General features: G+C 44.9%; 1 protein-coding gene across 1 annotated transcript; it reads left to right on the plus strand.

The window, feature by feature from the left end:
• The first annotated feature begins 735 nt into the window (after positions 1 to 735).
• LOC143933315 (olfactory receptor 5G29-like) lies at positions 736 to 12,645 on the plus strand. Its single transcript, XM_077456189.1, has 2 exons — positions 736 to 1,061; positions 10,784 to 12,645. The coding sequence occupies exons 1-2, from the start codon at positions 1,046 to 1,048 to the stop codon at positions 11,752 to 11,754; spliced, it is 987 nt and encodes a 328-aa protein (XP_077312315.1). The 5' UTR covers positions 736 to 1,045; the 3' UTR covers positions 11,755 to 12,645.
• The last annotated feature ends 5,499 nt before the right edge of the window (positions 12,646 to 18,144 follow it).

Genomic DNA, 18,144 nt, shown 5'->3' on the forward strand with positions numbered 1-18,144 from the left:
AAGGATTACGACCCCCTTCTTCTGTCCCTCGGGGAAGGATAAGGACCCCCATTGTCTGTCTTGGGGAAGGATTAGGGGACCCATCGTGTGTCCCTTGGGGAAAGAATAAGACCCCCATTGTCAGTCTCGGGGAAGGATTAGGACCCCCATTGTCTGTCCCTCGGGGAAGGATTAGGACCCCCATCGTCTGTCTCGGGGAAGGATTAGGACCCCTATCGTCTGTCCCTTGGGGGGATTTTCTCTGTTCTTACCACCAGAAGAGGAGGAGAGGGGAAATTGGCCAATCCCTCAGGACTCCCCAAGCCCAAAATAGAAGCATATATAGCCCTATAGAGCCCCCCCCCCCCGACATATTAAACGGGGAAGTTTGGGGTCGCTCTGGGAAATACCATCGCATAGATCAGGTCAGTAGAAAACAGTTTTTTATTTTAGGGAATACGACCGCTTGGGTCATAAAGGAAAGAAATAAAGAACTGACAGGGGTTGTAGGCTTGGTGCCAACCCAACTCTGCAATGGCCCCATTTCCAGCTCTTATCAGACTTGTAATAATAAAATAACGGTTTGTATCTCATCCACGTCTTATTATTATCATCCCTCCCCCGGGGGGGGGGGGCACATCTATTATTGTACATGGTGATTAGAGCAAATCCTCACCTCGGGATTTACCAACAAGAAGATTTACAATCTCCCAGCGGATGGAAAATCTTCATAAAATGAGCCCCAGACATCCTTCTGTCTGCAACGCATTCAGCACCACTGCTTGACGAACGTTCCCCAGATCAACACTCCACCCTCTCTCCAGAAAACAATCAATCGTCTCTTTTATTCCTTCTGCAATCTGTACTGAAATCTTTATTTCTGCTTCGAAAATAAATGATAAGGAAACTCAAGTCTTTTCTTTTATTGATGTTTTTACTAAAGAAACTCGGCTGGGATGGAAAACAGGGATGCTAAAGCCCCGTGTATGAGAAACTAAACTGGAGCCCATTGGGGAACAAAGGACAGCGCGGTCACCCCAAAACAGGAAGTGCCGGAACAACCTTCATGGCAGGATCACCAGGTACTATGCTAATACAAGATGCAGATCTCTGATTGGCTGGGGGATTAGGAAGGAGTGTATATGGAGGGTGGGGAATGGTTTATATGGAGGGTGGGGGATGGTGTAATGTGTGGTGGGTATCGCATAGTCGCTCATTGTGAAATACTTACCTTTGATCAAAGCCAGTTGCAGCGGTCCCGGCACACCGCTGTGACTGGCGACATGTCTCCCGCAGTCAGGCTGGGTTCACACTGCTGCGGTGACGAGATCGGATGTGATTCGCACCGCACTGCAAATCACATCCGATCTCTGTGCGATGCGAGTTCAGCCATACAGATAGTATGGCTGAATTCGCATCACATCCGGCCCAAACTCGCACAGGTCTGCAGCAGAATCGGATCGCATGGGTGTTCACACCATGCGATCCGATTCCTGTCCGAGTTTGCAGATCGCACTGCGATATGCGAACTGATCTGGGGGTGTCATTAACTTTTCACTGACCCTCCCAGCAGTTCGCATAGGGCAGTGTGGACTGCCGCCGGGAGGCATGCGATGCGGGAACCCGCAGTAGATTTGCAGCGTTCCCGCATCGCAGCAGTGTGAACCCAGCCTTATTTCCGGATCCGGCACTGTGATTGGCCGGAGCCGCGATGACATCACTCGCCGATGGCGTTGATTGTGGTAAATATCTTCTAAACTGCGCAGCTGTAGGAAATATTTGCAGTCCCTACAGGTAAGTGTTATTAGAGACTCACCTGCAGAGCTTATTATCACTTTAACCCCTTCAGCCCTGGAAGGATTTGCCTCGTAATCACCGGAGCACTTTTTACAATCCGGCACGGCACTCCTTTAGCTGGTGATTGGGCGGTGGTGCCACGCTGCGCCCACACAACATTTACATCCTTTCTTCCCACAAACAGAGATTTCTTTTGGTGGAATTTGATGATTTGATGAATTTTGAAGAAACAATGATATTTTCTACTTTTTGTTATGTGATATTTGGGGGTTCTTTATCCTCTGTGTAGAGCACACCAGTGAGCAGAGTCCACGCCAGTCATGCCATTTAAGGGCTTGTTGGCTCACTTTTATGAAATGAAAAAGAAAACAAGTCCAATAACAGAAGGGTTGCCCACACAGGGGTATCAGCTTTCCACAGCAAACACTGTAAGTTGAACAGAAAATACCAAGCCACCTGGCTCTCTTTAGCAGCACTGCTGCTCAGGCTTCGTCCCTCTGGGCTCTATAACGGAGTTCCCGTACGCTCTGTACCTCGGCACTTCTCCAGCCCACAGGCTTGGACCCTCCGTCTGCTCTGACATGCACACGTCTCCCTTGCTTGCCTGGACCCCTCGGGAGGGTGGAGCCAGTTTCCTGCCAAATAAACAACTCCCCTGGAGCCCCTCAGCCTGCGTCCTTCTGCTGGTGGGGTACCACTCTACCACCGTTATAAAAAAAATAAACAGAATTTTACAGATTTTGGCCAAAATGTGTTCAGCCGCACGTCTTGGGTAAAACATTCAATCGGCGTCTATTTATTGGATTATGTAAAAGTTATGATCACATCTACAAAGGAGGGAACATTTCCTGCAATCTACTACATGAATGTCTATCTCTTCCTGGGGGGCGAACATGGCAGCACAGTGACACCCCCCAAATGAGTGACCCCAATTCTACTAACACTAGAAGAGCCAGGACAGGACTTACCTGCCGAGTGTCCCTAATTCCTACTAAGACTAGAAGAGCCAGGACACAACTTACCTGCCGAGTGTCCCTAATTCCTACTAAGACTAGAAGAGCCAGGACAGGACTTACCTGGCGAGTGTCCCTAATTCTACTGAGACTAGAAGAGCCAGGACAGGACTTACCTGCTGAGTGTCCCTAATTCCTACTAAGACTAGAAGAGACAGGACAAGACTTACCTGCCGATTGTCCCTAATTCCTACTAAGACTAGAAGAGCCATGACCAGTGTAGATAAGATGTACACCTCCTTTCATAATGATTGCCGCCATTTAATTATACCCCCCAACTTTATTCCCCATCTTCTTACCTATAATAACTAGACCACTCTTTACTTCGGGTATAACTGGCCATAGCAGCCTTTTATTTACAAATATGAAATATATATAAAACTTTAACCATAACAACAAACTCAAAGTATCAGTTTTCACCTGGTGGTCTTGTACGGCCCTTCCCCAAATATTGTTCCACTTCTACATTGAGGGCCGGTGTAGTGTCATATTTTGCTCCCCATCATAGAATGTTCCGGACGTGACATTGCGGGCAGAAATTTAGCACTGCGCATGCGCCATGCATTCCAAACACTTGCGCCATGCGTTCCAAATGATTTGCGACAATGCAGACCAGTGAAACCGTCAGATAATGTCAGAGAAGTGAGGGGAGGTAATCCCCTCCCTGAGCCACAGTTACCCGCTCTCTCTCCGCCGCTCTCCGCTCTGTCTAAAGTTAATGTCACGATTACCTCCCCTCACTCCCGTGACATTATCTGACGGTTTCACTGAACTACATTGTCGGAAATCCTCTGGAACGCATGATGCAAGCATTTGGAACGCATCGCGCATGCGCAGTGCAAAATTTCTGGCCGCAACGTCACTTCCGGAGCGTTCTATGATGGGGAGCAAAATATGACACTACACCGGCTAACGTACTAGGCCCCCAGCCGTGATAACCTCAGCCCGGAGACCACTCATTCCCCGCAGTGTCCACCTTACTATCCTCAGCTAACCCGTGTTAGCTGTCCACCAAGAGAGCCCATGGCACTAATGAGTCCCCCACACTTCCATCTCCTGGGTTATTTACTACCATACAAGACCACCACCACCGCCAACAGACCGCTGCCATGACGTATCCATAAACTGCACCTGAAAAGAAAAACTCAGGGAGGATGGGCGGCAAACTTCCACTTGCCTGGCGCTCCCCGCCATGCTGCCCGGGAACCCCTCCTCCTCATTAAATAAACTAAACCCTCCCCGCCTGCTTACTTTCCTTAGCCACCCCCCTCCAGCTCCACACTTCTAACCTCTTAACTTAACCCTTACTGAGCACCCTTATCCCACCTATCATGCTGGCCCTCTGCTATGTTCCTTTTCAATCCTCTCGCCCCGAGCCCTTCTGGACAGGACTTACCTTCCGAGTGTCCCTAATTCTACTGAGACTACTAGAAGATCCAAGACAGGACTTACATGCAGAGTGTCCCTAATTCTACTGAGACTAGAAGAGCCAGGACAGGACTTACCTGCCGAGTGTCCCTAATTCCGAAGACTTGAAGAGCCAGGACAGGACTTACCTGCAGAGTGTCCCTAATTCTACTGAGACTAGAAGAGCCAGGACAGGACTTACCTGCCGAGTGTCCCTAATTCCTAAGACTTGAAGAGACAGGACAGGACTTACCTGCCGATTGTCCCTAATTCCTAAGACTTGAAGAGACAGGACAGGACTTACCTGCCAAGTGTCCCTAATTCCTAAGACTTGAAGAGACAGGACAGGACTTACCTGCCGAGTGTCCCTAATTTCTACTGAGACTAGAAGAGCAAGGACAGGACTTACCTGCTGAGTGTCCCTAATTCTACTGAGACTAGAAGAGCCAGGACAGGACTTACCTGCCGAGTGTCCCTAATTCTACTGAGACTACTAGAAGATCCAAGACAGGACTTACCCGCCGAGTGTCCCTAATTCTAATGAGACTAGAAGAGCCAGGAAAGGGCTTACCTGCCGAGTGTCCCTAATTCCTAAGACTTGAGGAGACAGGACAGGACTTACCTGCAAGTGTCCCTAATTTCTACTGAGACTAGAAGAGCCAGGACAGGACTTACCTGCCGTGTGTCCCTAACTCCTACTAAGACTAGAAGAGGCAGGACAGGACTTACCTGCCGAGTGTCCCTAATTCCTGAGACTAGAAGAGCCAGGACAGGACTTACCTGCCAAATGTCCCTAATTCCTACTAAGACTAGAAGAGCTAGGACAGGACTTACCTGCCGAGTGTCCCTAACTCCTACTAAGACTAGAAGAGGCAGGACAGGACTTACCTGCCGTGTGTCCCTAACTCCTACTAAGACTAGAAGAGGCAGGACAGGACTTACCTGCCGAGTGTCCCTAATTCCTGAGACTAGAAGAGCCAGGACAGGACTTACCTGCCAAATGTCCCTAATTCCTACTAAGACTAGAAGAGCCAGGACAGGACTTACCTGCCGAGTGTCCCTAACTCCTACTAAGACTAGAAGAGGCAGGACAGGACTTACCTGCCGTGTGTCCCTAACTCCTACTAAGACTAGAAGAGGCAGGACAGGACTTACCTGCCGAGTGTCCCTAATTCCTGAGACTAGAAGAGCCAGGACAGGACTTACTAGAAATTAGTGACACTGGGCTGCGAAGTCCAGAACCCATCACATAGAATTGCCTTGTAATACAAATCCCTGCCCTTCCTTCTGAGAACTGCACTGATTTAGAGATAATGGAAAAAATTGCGTTTTAATTTCCCCAAAATTTCAGGGAAAAATATCATTATATTCAGGCAAAATGCATTGGAGTCACCAGGAAGCTGAAATGAAAGCGGCTTGCGAGGGGGTTGTCTTCTGGTCCGCGGTCACTTTTAGTTATGGGAGATCTCAGGTTGTTCGATGAAAACAGACAATTGTCATTGTTATCATTTGAAATTTTCTTTTTACAGAAAGAATTCACAATATCAAATAAAACCATTATAAATTATGAATAATTATTGAGTATAATAAAAAGGGAAAAAACAAATACTTGACTAAGGAACACTTAATGAGAGAAACTAAACTACGCTAAACAACGCCCTATAAAATAGCAAGCTTGAGATCTTTCATGTTTGAAGTCAGTGTTAAGTCCGTTTTTGAATATTAGGAATATGAGCTCTTGTTTGATTTGAGAGATATTGGGACAGTGAGATGAAGTCCAGTTCTTAAATATGGTTCTCTGTGCAATTAGGAGACAAATAAAAGACCAGTCCCTGTTGGGGGGGGTGGGGGGTGGGAGCGAGTATTTGGAATTGCATTGGTATTTGTAATTTGGGACTATGGCAGCAATTGGGGTTCTCAATGTCCAAAAATTCGAAGCAGTGGGTCCTTGGGCATTTTCGGCAGGGTTACTTCAAAGATGTAGGATATGACCTGATCCCAGATGGTGGAAATGTAGGAGCACACCCAGAAACGGTGGGTCAAGGAAGGCCACGGTTGGTGGCAGAGGGGGCAATTGGCATTGCTCTGCTCTTTTTTGGAAGAGCGAAAGGGTATGTGGGCTCAATGGATGATCTTTAGTTGAGTTTCTCTCCATATTTCCTTGAGAAATAATTCTTGGAATTTGTTGAAACCCTGTAAGATTTTGTCCACTAACTCCACATCTGGGAAATCTTTTCCCCAGTTGGCCACAGATGAGGATGTCAGTAGGAGGGTAGTCTTTCGTAGAAGAGGTTTATAGATGTCCGAGATTTTATAGGAGCCTTCCAGGAGCAATTGGTCTGTAATGGTTGGTTTGAATCTCTTACATTCCTATCTGCATGTGACCTTCAACTACTTCCCACGCAGCCAATGTACATATACGGCCGGGTGAGAGCCGCCTTCTTCTGACTGGACGTTCAGGAACGTCCTTCAGAAGGAGGGGGATCGCGCGCGCATGTGCCCGTGCAGCGTCGCGATCCCAATGCGCTCGTGTCACCCGGATACGGTGCATCTCGGATCGGCAGGAGGGCTCTGTGATTGGCCCTCCTGATCACATGACAGCCGTGTCCAATCACAGCTGTCATGTGATCAAAACAAACATCCGGTTGCTAGGCAATCGGCTCTCCTCTCCTCACACGGAAGTCGTCGCTGAGGAGAGGAGAGCAGATCGCTGCAGCCGGCTGGTGATCAGTGAGTTTGAGCTGTTTTTACAGCTTTTTACTCACTGATCACCAAACCAATGTGTAAGCACACATGTCCCCAAAATACACATGTCCCCAAATAATAAAAAGACATGTCCCCAAATAAAAAAACATGTCCCCCCACATATGTCCCACTAAAATCACATGGGCCAATGATTATCTGCACACATATGTCGTGATCACCTGCACACATATGTACATGATCATTTATGTACATATGTCCGTGATCACACAAACCAATTATTATACACTTAACGGAATTTTTTTTACCAAAAAAATGTAGCAGAATACATTTTGGCTTAAATTTATGACAAAATTCGATTTTATTGGATCTTTTAAAATAGAACTTAATGTGATTGTAGCCGTATTAGTGCAATTGTGACAGAGAAAATTGAGTACTGTCCGTGATACTTTTTTTATTTGCACTAACGTACAATTTTTCAGGACAAGCTTTCGGGGTATGTCCCCTTCTTCAAGGTCCAAGCAGTACCGATTTACACATTTTTAAGCAGAATGTAAAAAAAAAACAAAAAAAAAAAAACCCCTCTGAGGGAAAGAAGAGAAAAAAAAGAGAGAAAAAAAAAAATATCCAGGAAAGGAAAACCTTTGAACTAAGAATGATAATTCTTTTTGACACCAAAAATAATGGCCTGAATTTAGATATAGGTTTCCTTACCCATTATACTAAAGTTTTACAACCCCCCTCTGTGACTAGCACCCCCCCCCCCCCTCCATTCCATAGCTCTCCCTCCGTCTTATCTCACTAACTCTGCTGTTATCTTTATTTCCATTGATTTGTATGTGGTTTTTTTTTTTTTTTTTTTTTTTTTCTCTTCTTTCCCTCAGAGGTGTTTTTTTTTTTTTTTTTTTTTTTTTTACATTCTGCCTAAAAATTTGTAAATCAGTACTGCTTGGACCTTGAAGAAGGGGACATACCCCGAAAGCTTGTCCTGAAAAATTGTATGTTAGTGCAAATAAAAAAAGTATCACGGACAGTACTCAATTTTCTCTTTTAAAATAGAAAAAATAAAATATTTATTTTTTTCCAAATTTCCGCTTTTTTTCCGCTTATATCGCAAAAAATAAAAAACGGAGTCGTGAATAAATACCACCAAAATAAAGCTCTATTTGTGCGAAGAAAATGATAAAAATTTAATTTGGGTACAGTGTAGCACGACCGCACAATTGTCATTGAAATTGCGAGAACAATGAAAGCTGAAAATTGGGCTGGGAAGGAAGGGGGCCAAAGTGCCCCCCGGTATTGTAGTGGTTAAGAAGCTGATGCATTGCCCAAAGTGGAAAGCATGGGATTGGGGAAGTGGGAAAGTTTCAGTTGAAAAGAAGATTTGGGCTGGTGTTGTAGATGAAGATATATAGTTAAAGCCCTGTGACAGACCTGCTGAAAATGGCACCAGCTGTCTCCTCAGATTTAAGGGAACCTATCATGAGAGAAATGTCTATGCCAGTGTTTATCAACCTTTTTTCAGTGAAGGCGCCCTTTTAAAATTATCCACAATCTCAAGACATCCCAATCTAAAATGTAAAAAACTAGCCATGATGGGGTGTCTTTTTTTTTTCTCCTTTGATTTGTTAGTATGTATAAGTAATGTGAATAATGAGCCCAATTGTGTATCCCCCATGCAGTTGTGGAATATATGACTATTTCATTTTTAACTATGTTATCTGACCTTATTATACATTGAGGCAAATTTTTTTCTCGGGAAGGTACACTCTTAGAACTCAATAAATATACGGTATATCGTACTTTGAATTGATTTTTTTGCTTGTTACAATGGAATATTTCTTCATCATAAATTTAAGCCTTGTTTTTTATAGCTGAAATCATTAATAAAATAAGATTAAAACCAAAAACTAAACTACAGAACGCAACGTCCACACAGGTAGAATACCCAACATTAGAGGTGATTTATTCTTCCAAAGCAAATACACCTTTGCACACAGGTACTGACTAGTATTCCAATGTTTCTCTTCTCCCTCACTCAGCTAATGTGACCCCAGTGCTGATGGAGAGGGCAAACCAAGATGCTATGCAAGTGCCTGATGTCCTCCTTATCAACTAATAATGTCATTGGTTGTTAGGATGCTGGTGGCTGGAGAGTTGTAATGGTGCACACTGAAACCAGTGGCTTTGTGTAACTAAAAGACAGGCTTCATACACCCAATGCAACTTTTGGGTTATTTTCCGGCATTTGGCCAAGGCACCCCGGACGAAATTGTGCCTGGAAAAGGCTGGTCTATGCTGTTCATCTTTCTTCAAATGAAAGCTTCCTCGCTGTAATGTTGATTAATTTTTATTAAAGATAGGTGAGCTTTTCTCTTCTTTGTTTTCTATGTAGCGCCGGCTCCTGAAGAGCACGCGCTATGCTTTTTGAAAGTTAAGGTTATACCTGAACTGCAGTTTGCTTTGGGTACAATTGTTCTAAATTTGGACTTTAGCATCAGTCTGACTGGACTATAGGATGTTCAGCCTGGCCACAAGGGGCACTGTCTCTTCTGGCAGGCATGGAACCACAGTCTAGTTGGGTGCTTTAAGTTTACTCTGTTTCGAAGCCCGCCCAGTAGGAGTGTCACTCTGGCTGTGCTTTCTGGGAGAGGGTACTTAATATGCGGACGTAACGTGGTTTGGGGTTCCGGTCCAGAAGTATGTTCTGACTCCATGGTCCTGGTCCTCCTGACCAGCCCCCAGGAAGGCTATGGCCTGGGGTGCAGATCCACCCGACTTATTGTTTCGGGGCTGGCTAGCCTGAGGCAAGGAAACTAGCGAAGGATTCCGAGGTGGTCCGGTGCTGTCTCCGGTAGTTGGAGAGGACCAGTAGCTCCAAGCTATCCAGGGGAGGACCCTTTAGAAGGCCGCGTATGGTTTTACATGGCTTTTTGGCAAGACCCTGGAAGGGCTGAAGTAACCAAGTGAATCCTGTCTTGTGGGTATCGCCAAGCTGGCTGAAAGATCCAGGTATCACACGAGTTTTCTATAAGTGTTAGTTTCCTGAAGTCTACAACAAGGTCTGTGGCAGAGACTTGTTCCTGTATTTTCTATAACAAGGTCTGTGGCAGAGACTTGTTCCTGACTAAAGCACCTTGTTGGGGGAGAGGGACTATCCAACTTGAGTGAACATCCAGCTGTGATTGGCTGTTCTCTGGATTCAGTCAAAGTAAGAGAGTTCTTCATTCTTGACTTTGACACTAAGAGCACCTGAACTTCCTTCCTAACCCTCTGATCCTATTTTGAGAGACTGTTCGTTGTCTACGTTTTGCAAATAAAAATCCCTTTATGTGGATCTGTGGTCAGTCTCTGAGTTTACTGGGCCACCTACCACGGGAACCCCGAGACACAGATCGAGGAGGAGAAGGGAACGGTGAGCCCAATTCAAACCAGCAGCTCCTTCAGGGGTCAGTGCTACATCTAGAATAGCATTTTTTCTGTGATTTTTTTTAAAGCACAATGGGGGGGTCTATTTTTAAAACTTTTCACAAAGACTCAGAACAACTTTTATTCATTTTCCAAAAAATACATGATAAAAGTGTTTGAATCTTGGATAAAAGTTGTGTGAACCATGTGAGATCCCACAATGTAAAGGGAAGGCTTGAGCTGTCATTGTAACCATCCAGTCCAGCAGAGCATCGCAGATGGTCGGGATAATGTAGATCCAGGAGAGGCTCCTGCCCCAGCTGTGCCCTCTGCCCCAACCACAGGGGGCGCCCCTCCTGACTCTTCATTAGTCTAGCCCTGGGGAGGTCAATGTACTGACGTGGAACACATACGTTTATGATATCTCATTTTTCAGCATGTAATTGTTATATGTTTATTCTCTTCTTCCTTCTCAGAACAAAGAACAGCCATGAATAATGAAACTCATAATTTAAAGACAGGTTTTTACCTTGTGGGAATTTCTGGGATTCCTGAAGTTTTTCTTTTTATTGTCTTCCTTTGTATGTACATAATTACACTAGCTGGAAACATCTTCATCATACTGGTCTATAAATTGAGCCCCAACCTCCACAAGCCCATGTACTTCTTTCTGGCTAATTTTTCTGTTTTAGAAATCTTTTACATTTCATCAACTTCTCCCAAAATGTTGTCAGATCTTCTATCGGAGTGTAAATGGATCTCTTTCTATGGATGTGCTGCTCAGTTGTACTGCGTCTTGTTTTTGGCCGGCACTGAGTTCTACCTTCTTGCAGCCATGTCATATGACCGATATAACGCCATATGTCAACCACTTTTATACACCATCAATATGAACAAGAGAACCTGCGTTCAGCTCATTGCCGGGTCATGGATTATCGGCGCGTCAAATGCTTTAATTCACACCATGTTCACGTTCTCCGTCCCGTTCTGCAATTCTCACAAACTTAACAGCTTCTTTTGTGATGTCCCCGTATTATTAAAGCTGGCCTGCAAGGACACGTGGCTCAATGAACTTATCGTGTTCATAATTGGTGGAGCAATGGCTTCTGGTTCACTTATACCGACAGTAATCTCTTATGTCAAGATCATATCAACAATCCTGAACATCAGCTCAATGTCCCGGAGGAAGAAAGCTTTCTCAACCTGCACTTCTCACCTAATAGTGGTTACAATCTTTTATGGCTCAGTCTTCTTTATGTACTTGAGGCCCAAATCAAGTTATGGAAAGGATGAGGACAAGTTGGTTGCTGTGATGTATACGGTCATTGCTCCGCTGTTGAATCCATTTATTTACAGCCTTCGAAATAAGGAAGTAAAAACGTCTGTAAGGAAAATATTTTATCGGATTTTTTCCAAGTTTGGCCATATTAATGAGAAACAGGGATGAGTCTTGATGAGTAAATCATTGGCTCTATGGAGAACAAAAAGTGGTGCCCACTCCATTACCAATTACCATTTCTGCCAACTTGCCAAGGATTAAAGAGGATGTAAGCCCTGACGGGTTTTACTTCCTCTTTTTCCCCAGCAAAGTAAAAAAAAAAATTAGCATGATGAACACAGTGTATCACAGTAGGGTCCCCTGCCTCCCCTCCACCCAGTAGTGTCCTTTGCCCACCTTCACATCACCCTCCCCCCCTTACACACACACACACACACACATATACACACACACACAGGGGTTTTATAAAATCGGTAGGCCTGCATGCAAGATAATAACTTTGGCCCCGTTGCTTGATAAAAAAAAAAGTGAGAATGGTTTTCATGTGCTAGGGACATTGCTAGTATTGTAAAAAGCCTAGGGTATCTTTGGGAACAGCAAGTAAAAGACGAATGCAGCAAGTATAGTGTGCCAGGGTGAATAGTGAGTGTGGCAAAATTGTGTAAATGGTGGGAGGGTTTTAAGGGGCATGTTTAAATAAAACAAGGTTAGTCTGTCCCCCAGTATAATCCTTCCCCCGGGTCAGTCTGCCCCCCAAAATAATAATTTCCTCCAGGTCAATTTGTCCCCCAGTATAATCTTTCGAGGTCAGCCTGGCCCCAGTTAATCCCCCCAGGCCAGTCTTTACACCAGTATAATCCTTCCACCTCCCCCCAGGTCAGTCTGTCCCCCAGTATAATCCCCCAACCCCCAGGTCAGTCTGTCCCTCAGTATAGTTCTTCCACCTCCCCAGGTTAGTCTACCCCCCAGTATAATCCTTCCACCTCCCCCCAGGTTAGCCTGTCCCCATTTAATCCCCCCAGGTCAGTCTGTCCCCCAGTATAATCCTTCCACCTCCCCTAGGTCAGTCTGTCCCTCAGTATAATCCTTCCACCTCCCCCAGGTCAGTCTGTCCCCCAGTATAATCCTTCCACCTCCCCCAGGTCAGTCTGTCCCCCAGTATAATCCTTCCACCTCCCCCAGGTCAGTCTGTCCCCCAGTATAATCCTTCCACCTCCTCCCAGGTCAGTCTGTCCCCAGTATAATCCTTCCACCTCCCCCAGGTCAGTCTGTCCCCAGTATAATCCTTCCACCTCCCCCCAGGTCAGTCTGTCCCCATTTAATCCCCCCAGGTCAGTCTGTCCCCCAGTATAATCCTTCCACCTCCCCCAGGTCAGTCTGTCCCTCAGTATAATCCTTCCACCTCCCCCAGGTCAGTCTGTCCCCCAGTATAATCCTTCCACCTCCCCCAGGTCAGTCTGTCCCCCAGTATAATCCTTCCACCTCCTCCCAGGTCAGTCTGTCCCCAGTATAATCCTTCCACCTCCCCCAGGTCAGTCTGTCCCCAGTATAATCCTCCAATCTCCCCCAGTCTGTCCCCCAGTATAATCCTTCCACGTCCTCCCATGTCAGTCTATCCCCCAGTATAATCCTTCCACCTCCTCCCAGGTCAGTCTGTCCCCCAGTATAATCCTTCCACCTCCTCCCAGGTCAGTCTGTCCCCCAGTATAATCCTCCCACCTCCTCCCAGGTCAGTCTGTCCCCCAGTATAATACTCCAATCTCCCCCCAGGTCAGTCTGCCCCCAGTTAATCCTCCAACCCCCAGGTCAGTCTGTCCCCCAGTATAGTCCTTCCACCTCTCCCCAAGTCAGTCTGTCCCCCAGTATAATCCTTCCACCTCCCCCCAGGTCAGTTTTTTCCCCAGTATAATCCTTCCTCCTCCCCCCAGGTCAGTCTGTCCCCCAGTATAATCCTTCCACCTCTCCCCAAGTCAGTCTGTCCCTCAGTATAATCCTTCTACCTCCCCAGGTCAGTTTTCCCCCCAGTATTACCCTTCCACCTCCCCCCTGGTCAGTCTGCCCACAGTTAATCCCCCAACCACCAGGTCAGTCTGTCCCTCAGTATAATCCTTCCACCTCGCCCCAGGTCAATCTGTCCCCCAGTATAATCCTTCCACCTCCCCCCAGATCAGTCTGTCTGCAGTATAATCCTTCCACCCATTTTTATTAAAAGAAAGTCCAACAAAGATAGGTTTCGCTGCAGGGGTTTCAGCATTCCTTTTCATCAACAAAATTACATTCAGCCTAGTAGGCTCTCACTTGCAGCACTGCTGCTCTGGCCTTACACTCCGGGCCCTTGTCTGTCACTGACCACCTTGGTGCACACAGCTGGCTCCCCCGTGGAGCCCTCCTGACTCCTGGTACTCAGACTTCCTATCTGCCGGGGTGGAGCCCAGAACCATGGTCAGGTCACTACTAAAAGCCCAGCACACACCTGACCAATCAGTATGCTGGCTGTTCTCAAAATCAGGATCCAGGACTAGGGATTCCATCCCACCCGGATCTCTCAGAAATCCCTGAGGCAGCACAGTGGTGTAGTGGTTAGCACTTTCACCTAGCAGCAATAGGGTCGCTGGTTCAAATCCTGACCACGACACCTTCTGCCTGGAGTTTGCATGTTCTCCCTGTGTCGGTGTGGGTTTCCTCCAGGTACTCCGGTTTACTCCCACACTCCAAAGACATGCTGGTAGGTTAATTAGACCTTGTCTAAAAAACAAAAAATTGCCCCTAATATACGTGTATGTCAATGTTGTATGTGTTTGTAAGCGTGTCAGGACCTTATGGGGTAAAGGACCATGCAAAATAAAAATAAAAAAGCTGCAGATGGACTCTGGTGGCAAGAAAGTGCCCAGAGGCGATTCAGTTCGTATAGGTAGCGCTATACAAGTCATTCACTCACTGAGCTCCAGGTCCCAAAGTGCACTTTAAAAAACACTGAGGAAACTGAAAGGCCAGTTTCCTCTTCATGATACATTCTCCCTGGGACCCCTCAACCCGTCTGGTTGAGAATTCTGGGTCACATCCTCCTTCTAGACCCTGGCAGGGCAACATTCTGTCACAATATATATACACTGTATTCAGTGTAGCTAGATTTGTTCCTGTGTCCTTTGCACAGTGTGCACTTAAAGCTACCCCAATTGCTTGTGCTCTGCTGATCCTATACCACAGGTAGCTGTGGTAATTACAGTTAGTGTACTGTGTACTCGGCACAGTGTGCACTTAAAGCTACCCCAATTGTGTTAGAGGAATTAAGTATTATACCTTTAAATGTCAGCTATGAATATGCACAGAAATATAGCTTAATCTTCATTAAGTTTAAAATGCTTAGAAATATCTTTTATAGAACAAGTAGATATGTCCGTAGTTTAATTACCTTTGATATAGGAGTATGGTGCCATTCTAATGCCCGGGTGCAGATAAAGGAAATTTGCCGACAAAGGACCTAGGTCCTGACAGCCTTGTAAACTGCAGAAATTCTCGTGGGGGACACATAAATACTCCTACATCAAGTAAATGAACCCCTGTTGATACAAAGGTATGGCCTGATAGATTTCCAGGTAACAAATAGAGGTCATTTTACAAGCTCTTGTGCTCAATCAGCCTCATAAGTTGTGTAAAATCCTGTACATGGCATATAAATACCTTTTTGAATCAACAAATATTAATGTTTTGATAAAGTGTGGGAACAAGAGTCGGGAGAAATAAAGTCTCTTTTGTAATTCTGTTCATGCTCCCTACAGTTTACTGGAATATTAATGTTTTGATAAGGAGTGAGGTGAACAGTCAGGTGAAAATACGTTTGCTTGTAATTCTGTTCTGCTCCCTACAAATTAATGAAACATTAAGTAAGAAGACAAGACACCAGTATTTTAGCAGGACACAAGATCAATAATCTAGAAGTGATGTGTCATGACTAGAAAGTTTGTGAGTAGCTGTAAAAGTGATAAGATACTGTGTGCATGTATTGTGTCAGTGTGAGAAGACCTTACAAAGAAACTCAGTGTACACGTTAAAATGGGTGTGATCCATGGAAAATCTGATGTTTGAATGATGATGCAAAGTATATGTGTAGCCCAGACAAAGAGAATCTGAAACTCTTTAAGATATGGAAAACAAAGTATGATTTTGATGCCTTTTTAAATAAGGATTGTTGTGTAATACTGTGTAGTGTAGAAAGCTTACAAATTTTGCCGGCATATGCATGTGTGTATATATATATATATATATATATATATATATATATATATATATATATATATATATATATATATATATATATATATATATATATATATATATATATTGTAGACATGTCACTGGAGAAGTGATCGAGGGGGTGTACATCTCACCTAGGTTGCTACACAGTGTGAGATGGTAAATCCAGGATGGATCAGTTTCTCAGCAGCGATATGCTGCTGAGTTGTTATTTAATTTTGCCGGGCCTGGGTTTATATGGAATGGCAGGTAGGTTTGGTAGAGGGACCTGTCATTCCACATCCCCCGATCCAGTTCTGGGTTTGGGATCAGGTGAGCTTGGATCCTAATTAGCCTGGGAAGCTAAAGGCTCTGTAGGGTCTGCAGGTGATTGCTTCTCAGCCAGGGAATGAACAATCTGTGTGTTGAAGGAAGCTGCAAGCACAGCCACTGCTGGAGCTAAAACTCACCCTGCGACATCCAGGCGAAAGACGCTGTGTTTGTAAGTGTCAGATAGGTGAGCAGAACCTGTTAGTAAGCGCCCAGCCGGGCTAGGACTTTTATTTTTGTTGTACTTAGAAAGCACGGTGTTGCTGTATATTTTGTTTGCTGGACTGTTTGTACCACGAATAAACGCCAAGATCTGCTTTATCAAATTCCAAGTCTGCTGTGAACTGTGTCCAAACACACCCTACCCCGGGAAGATCCCTTACAATATGTATATATATATATACATACACATGCATACATATATATATACAAAAAATATGAAATAAAATAAGGAAACAGAAGAAATAAGGTCTTCCCCAGGCAAAGAAATGGCTTGAGGAGGCTAATCATAGGTTAAGAAAAAGAAGAGAACTGCACAATCCCTAATACTTCTATTAGGATGTAAACCACTCTACCTTAAAGAAGTGTATCTTGTGATCTATTATTCTAACACACCAAACTTATGACTAAATAAACCATAAGACATTCCTTATAACTAAATACAGTAAACATATATATTGCCCCTCATAGGTTATGAACCAAAAGGAAAAAATGTACAATTCTAAGTCAACGATTCAAAGACAAGAAACATATAAAGTAGAATCAAACAGTACTGAAAATGTATGTGATAACATAAAGTCCATTAAAAGTCCAACTGGAGAAACACCCTGTGTAGAAGGGATCTATTCAATCGTAAAACTTTTCAATCAACGTGAAGTAAAACCAGGTGCACCTCCACCAGACAAGTAATAATAGCCCCTTACCAGACGTCCCGGTAGGGAGCGCTTAATCGAAAAATGGGTCTGAAGATGGATCAAACTTGAGCCCTCCAAATAGAACACTTTAACGTAAGACAGGTTAGGAGATACGCCAGTCATAAACCATCCAGCAGGGGAAAACGCTGTTTGAAGCGGGACTCAGATGTGTAGCATTGTAGGATCAAGGAAGGTTCACCATAGGGAGGAAAAGATGCTCCAAATAGTGGAAAATCATTTATTAAAACAAAAATATAAAACAAGAGATGCACTTACAAGCATGAAAGAACATCGGGCATATCATCAAACTGGGCAAGCGTCGGCCGATCGCGAACACCAATCGATATCCCTTCTGGTACCAGTTCACATGAGGCAAGTCAGCGTGTCACGCCACCCAACGCGTTTCGTGAAAAATTCATGTCGTCTGGGGTATGGGTGACATGCCATATTGCCTCCATTATATAGTGAATGTTGGAACAAGCCACCTCCTCCGTTGTGTGAGAGCCTGTTTCACTTCCGGGATCAAAGGACCAGGCCTCACTCTCATATCCAATAGAGTGCGAGCCTATTTCACTTCCGGGATCAAAGGACCAGGCCTCACTCTCATATCCAATAGAGTGCGAGGTCAAGGGGCCAAGGCGGCGGAAGTGATCCATGCAATCACCCGCCCCTCTCTGTTTACGACTGTAAAACAACGTTCCTTACAACGGCGTGACAACACGCCGTATGTAACGAGCGGATGACGCCACATCGTACGTCACGAGCGGATGACAACACGCCGTACGTAGCGAGCGGATGGACGGCGCACATCACCCACTACAAGGAAGTATGTGCGCTCCATCTGATGCCAAGTCTCGCTTTCAATACAGTGTAGTCGTGGCTCCAGACCTCCATAGCAAATAAATCTTCCTCCATATCACGAAGGAGGAAGAATAAAGAATTATATATATATATACCTCAAATAAAATTAAATTAAAAAGGGAGGAGGGGACTAGTCCAACCACAAAATTAAAAATTATTAACTAACACTTAATAATCAAAATGGATAAAACATACAAGGCACTTTGTAATACATGGCTAA

The sequence above is a fragment of the Lithobates pipiens genome, unplaced genomic scaffold, assembly GCF_037356315.1.
Source record: "Lithobates pipiens isolate NorthernLeopardFrog02 unplaced genomic scaffold, aLitPip1_a1.2 Scaffold_27, whole genome shotgun sequence".
Taxonomy (NCBI): Eukaryota; Metazoa; Chordata; class Amphibia; order Anura; family Ranidae; genus Lithobates; species Lithobates pipiens.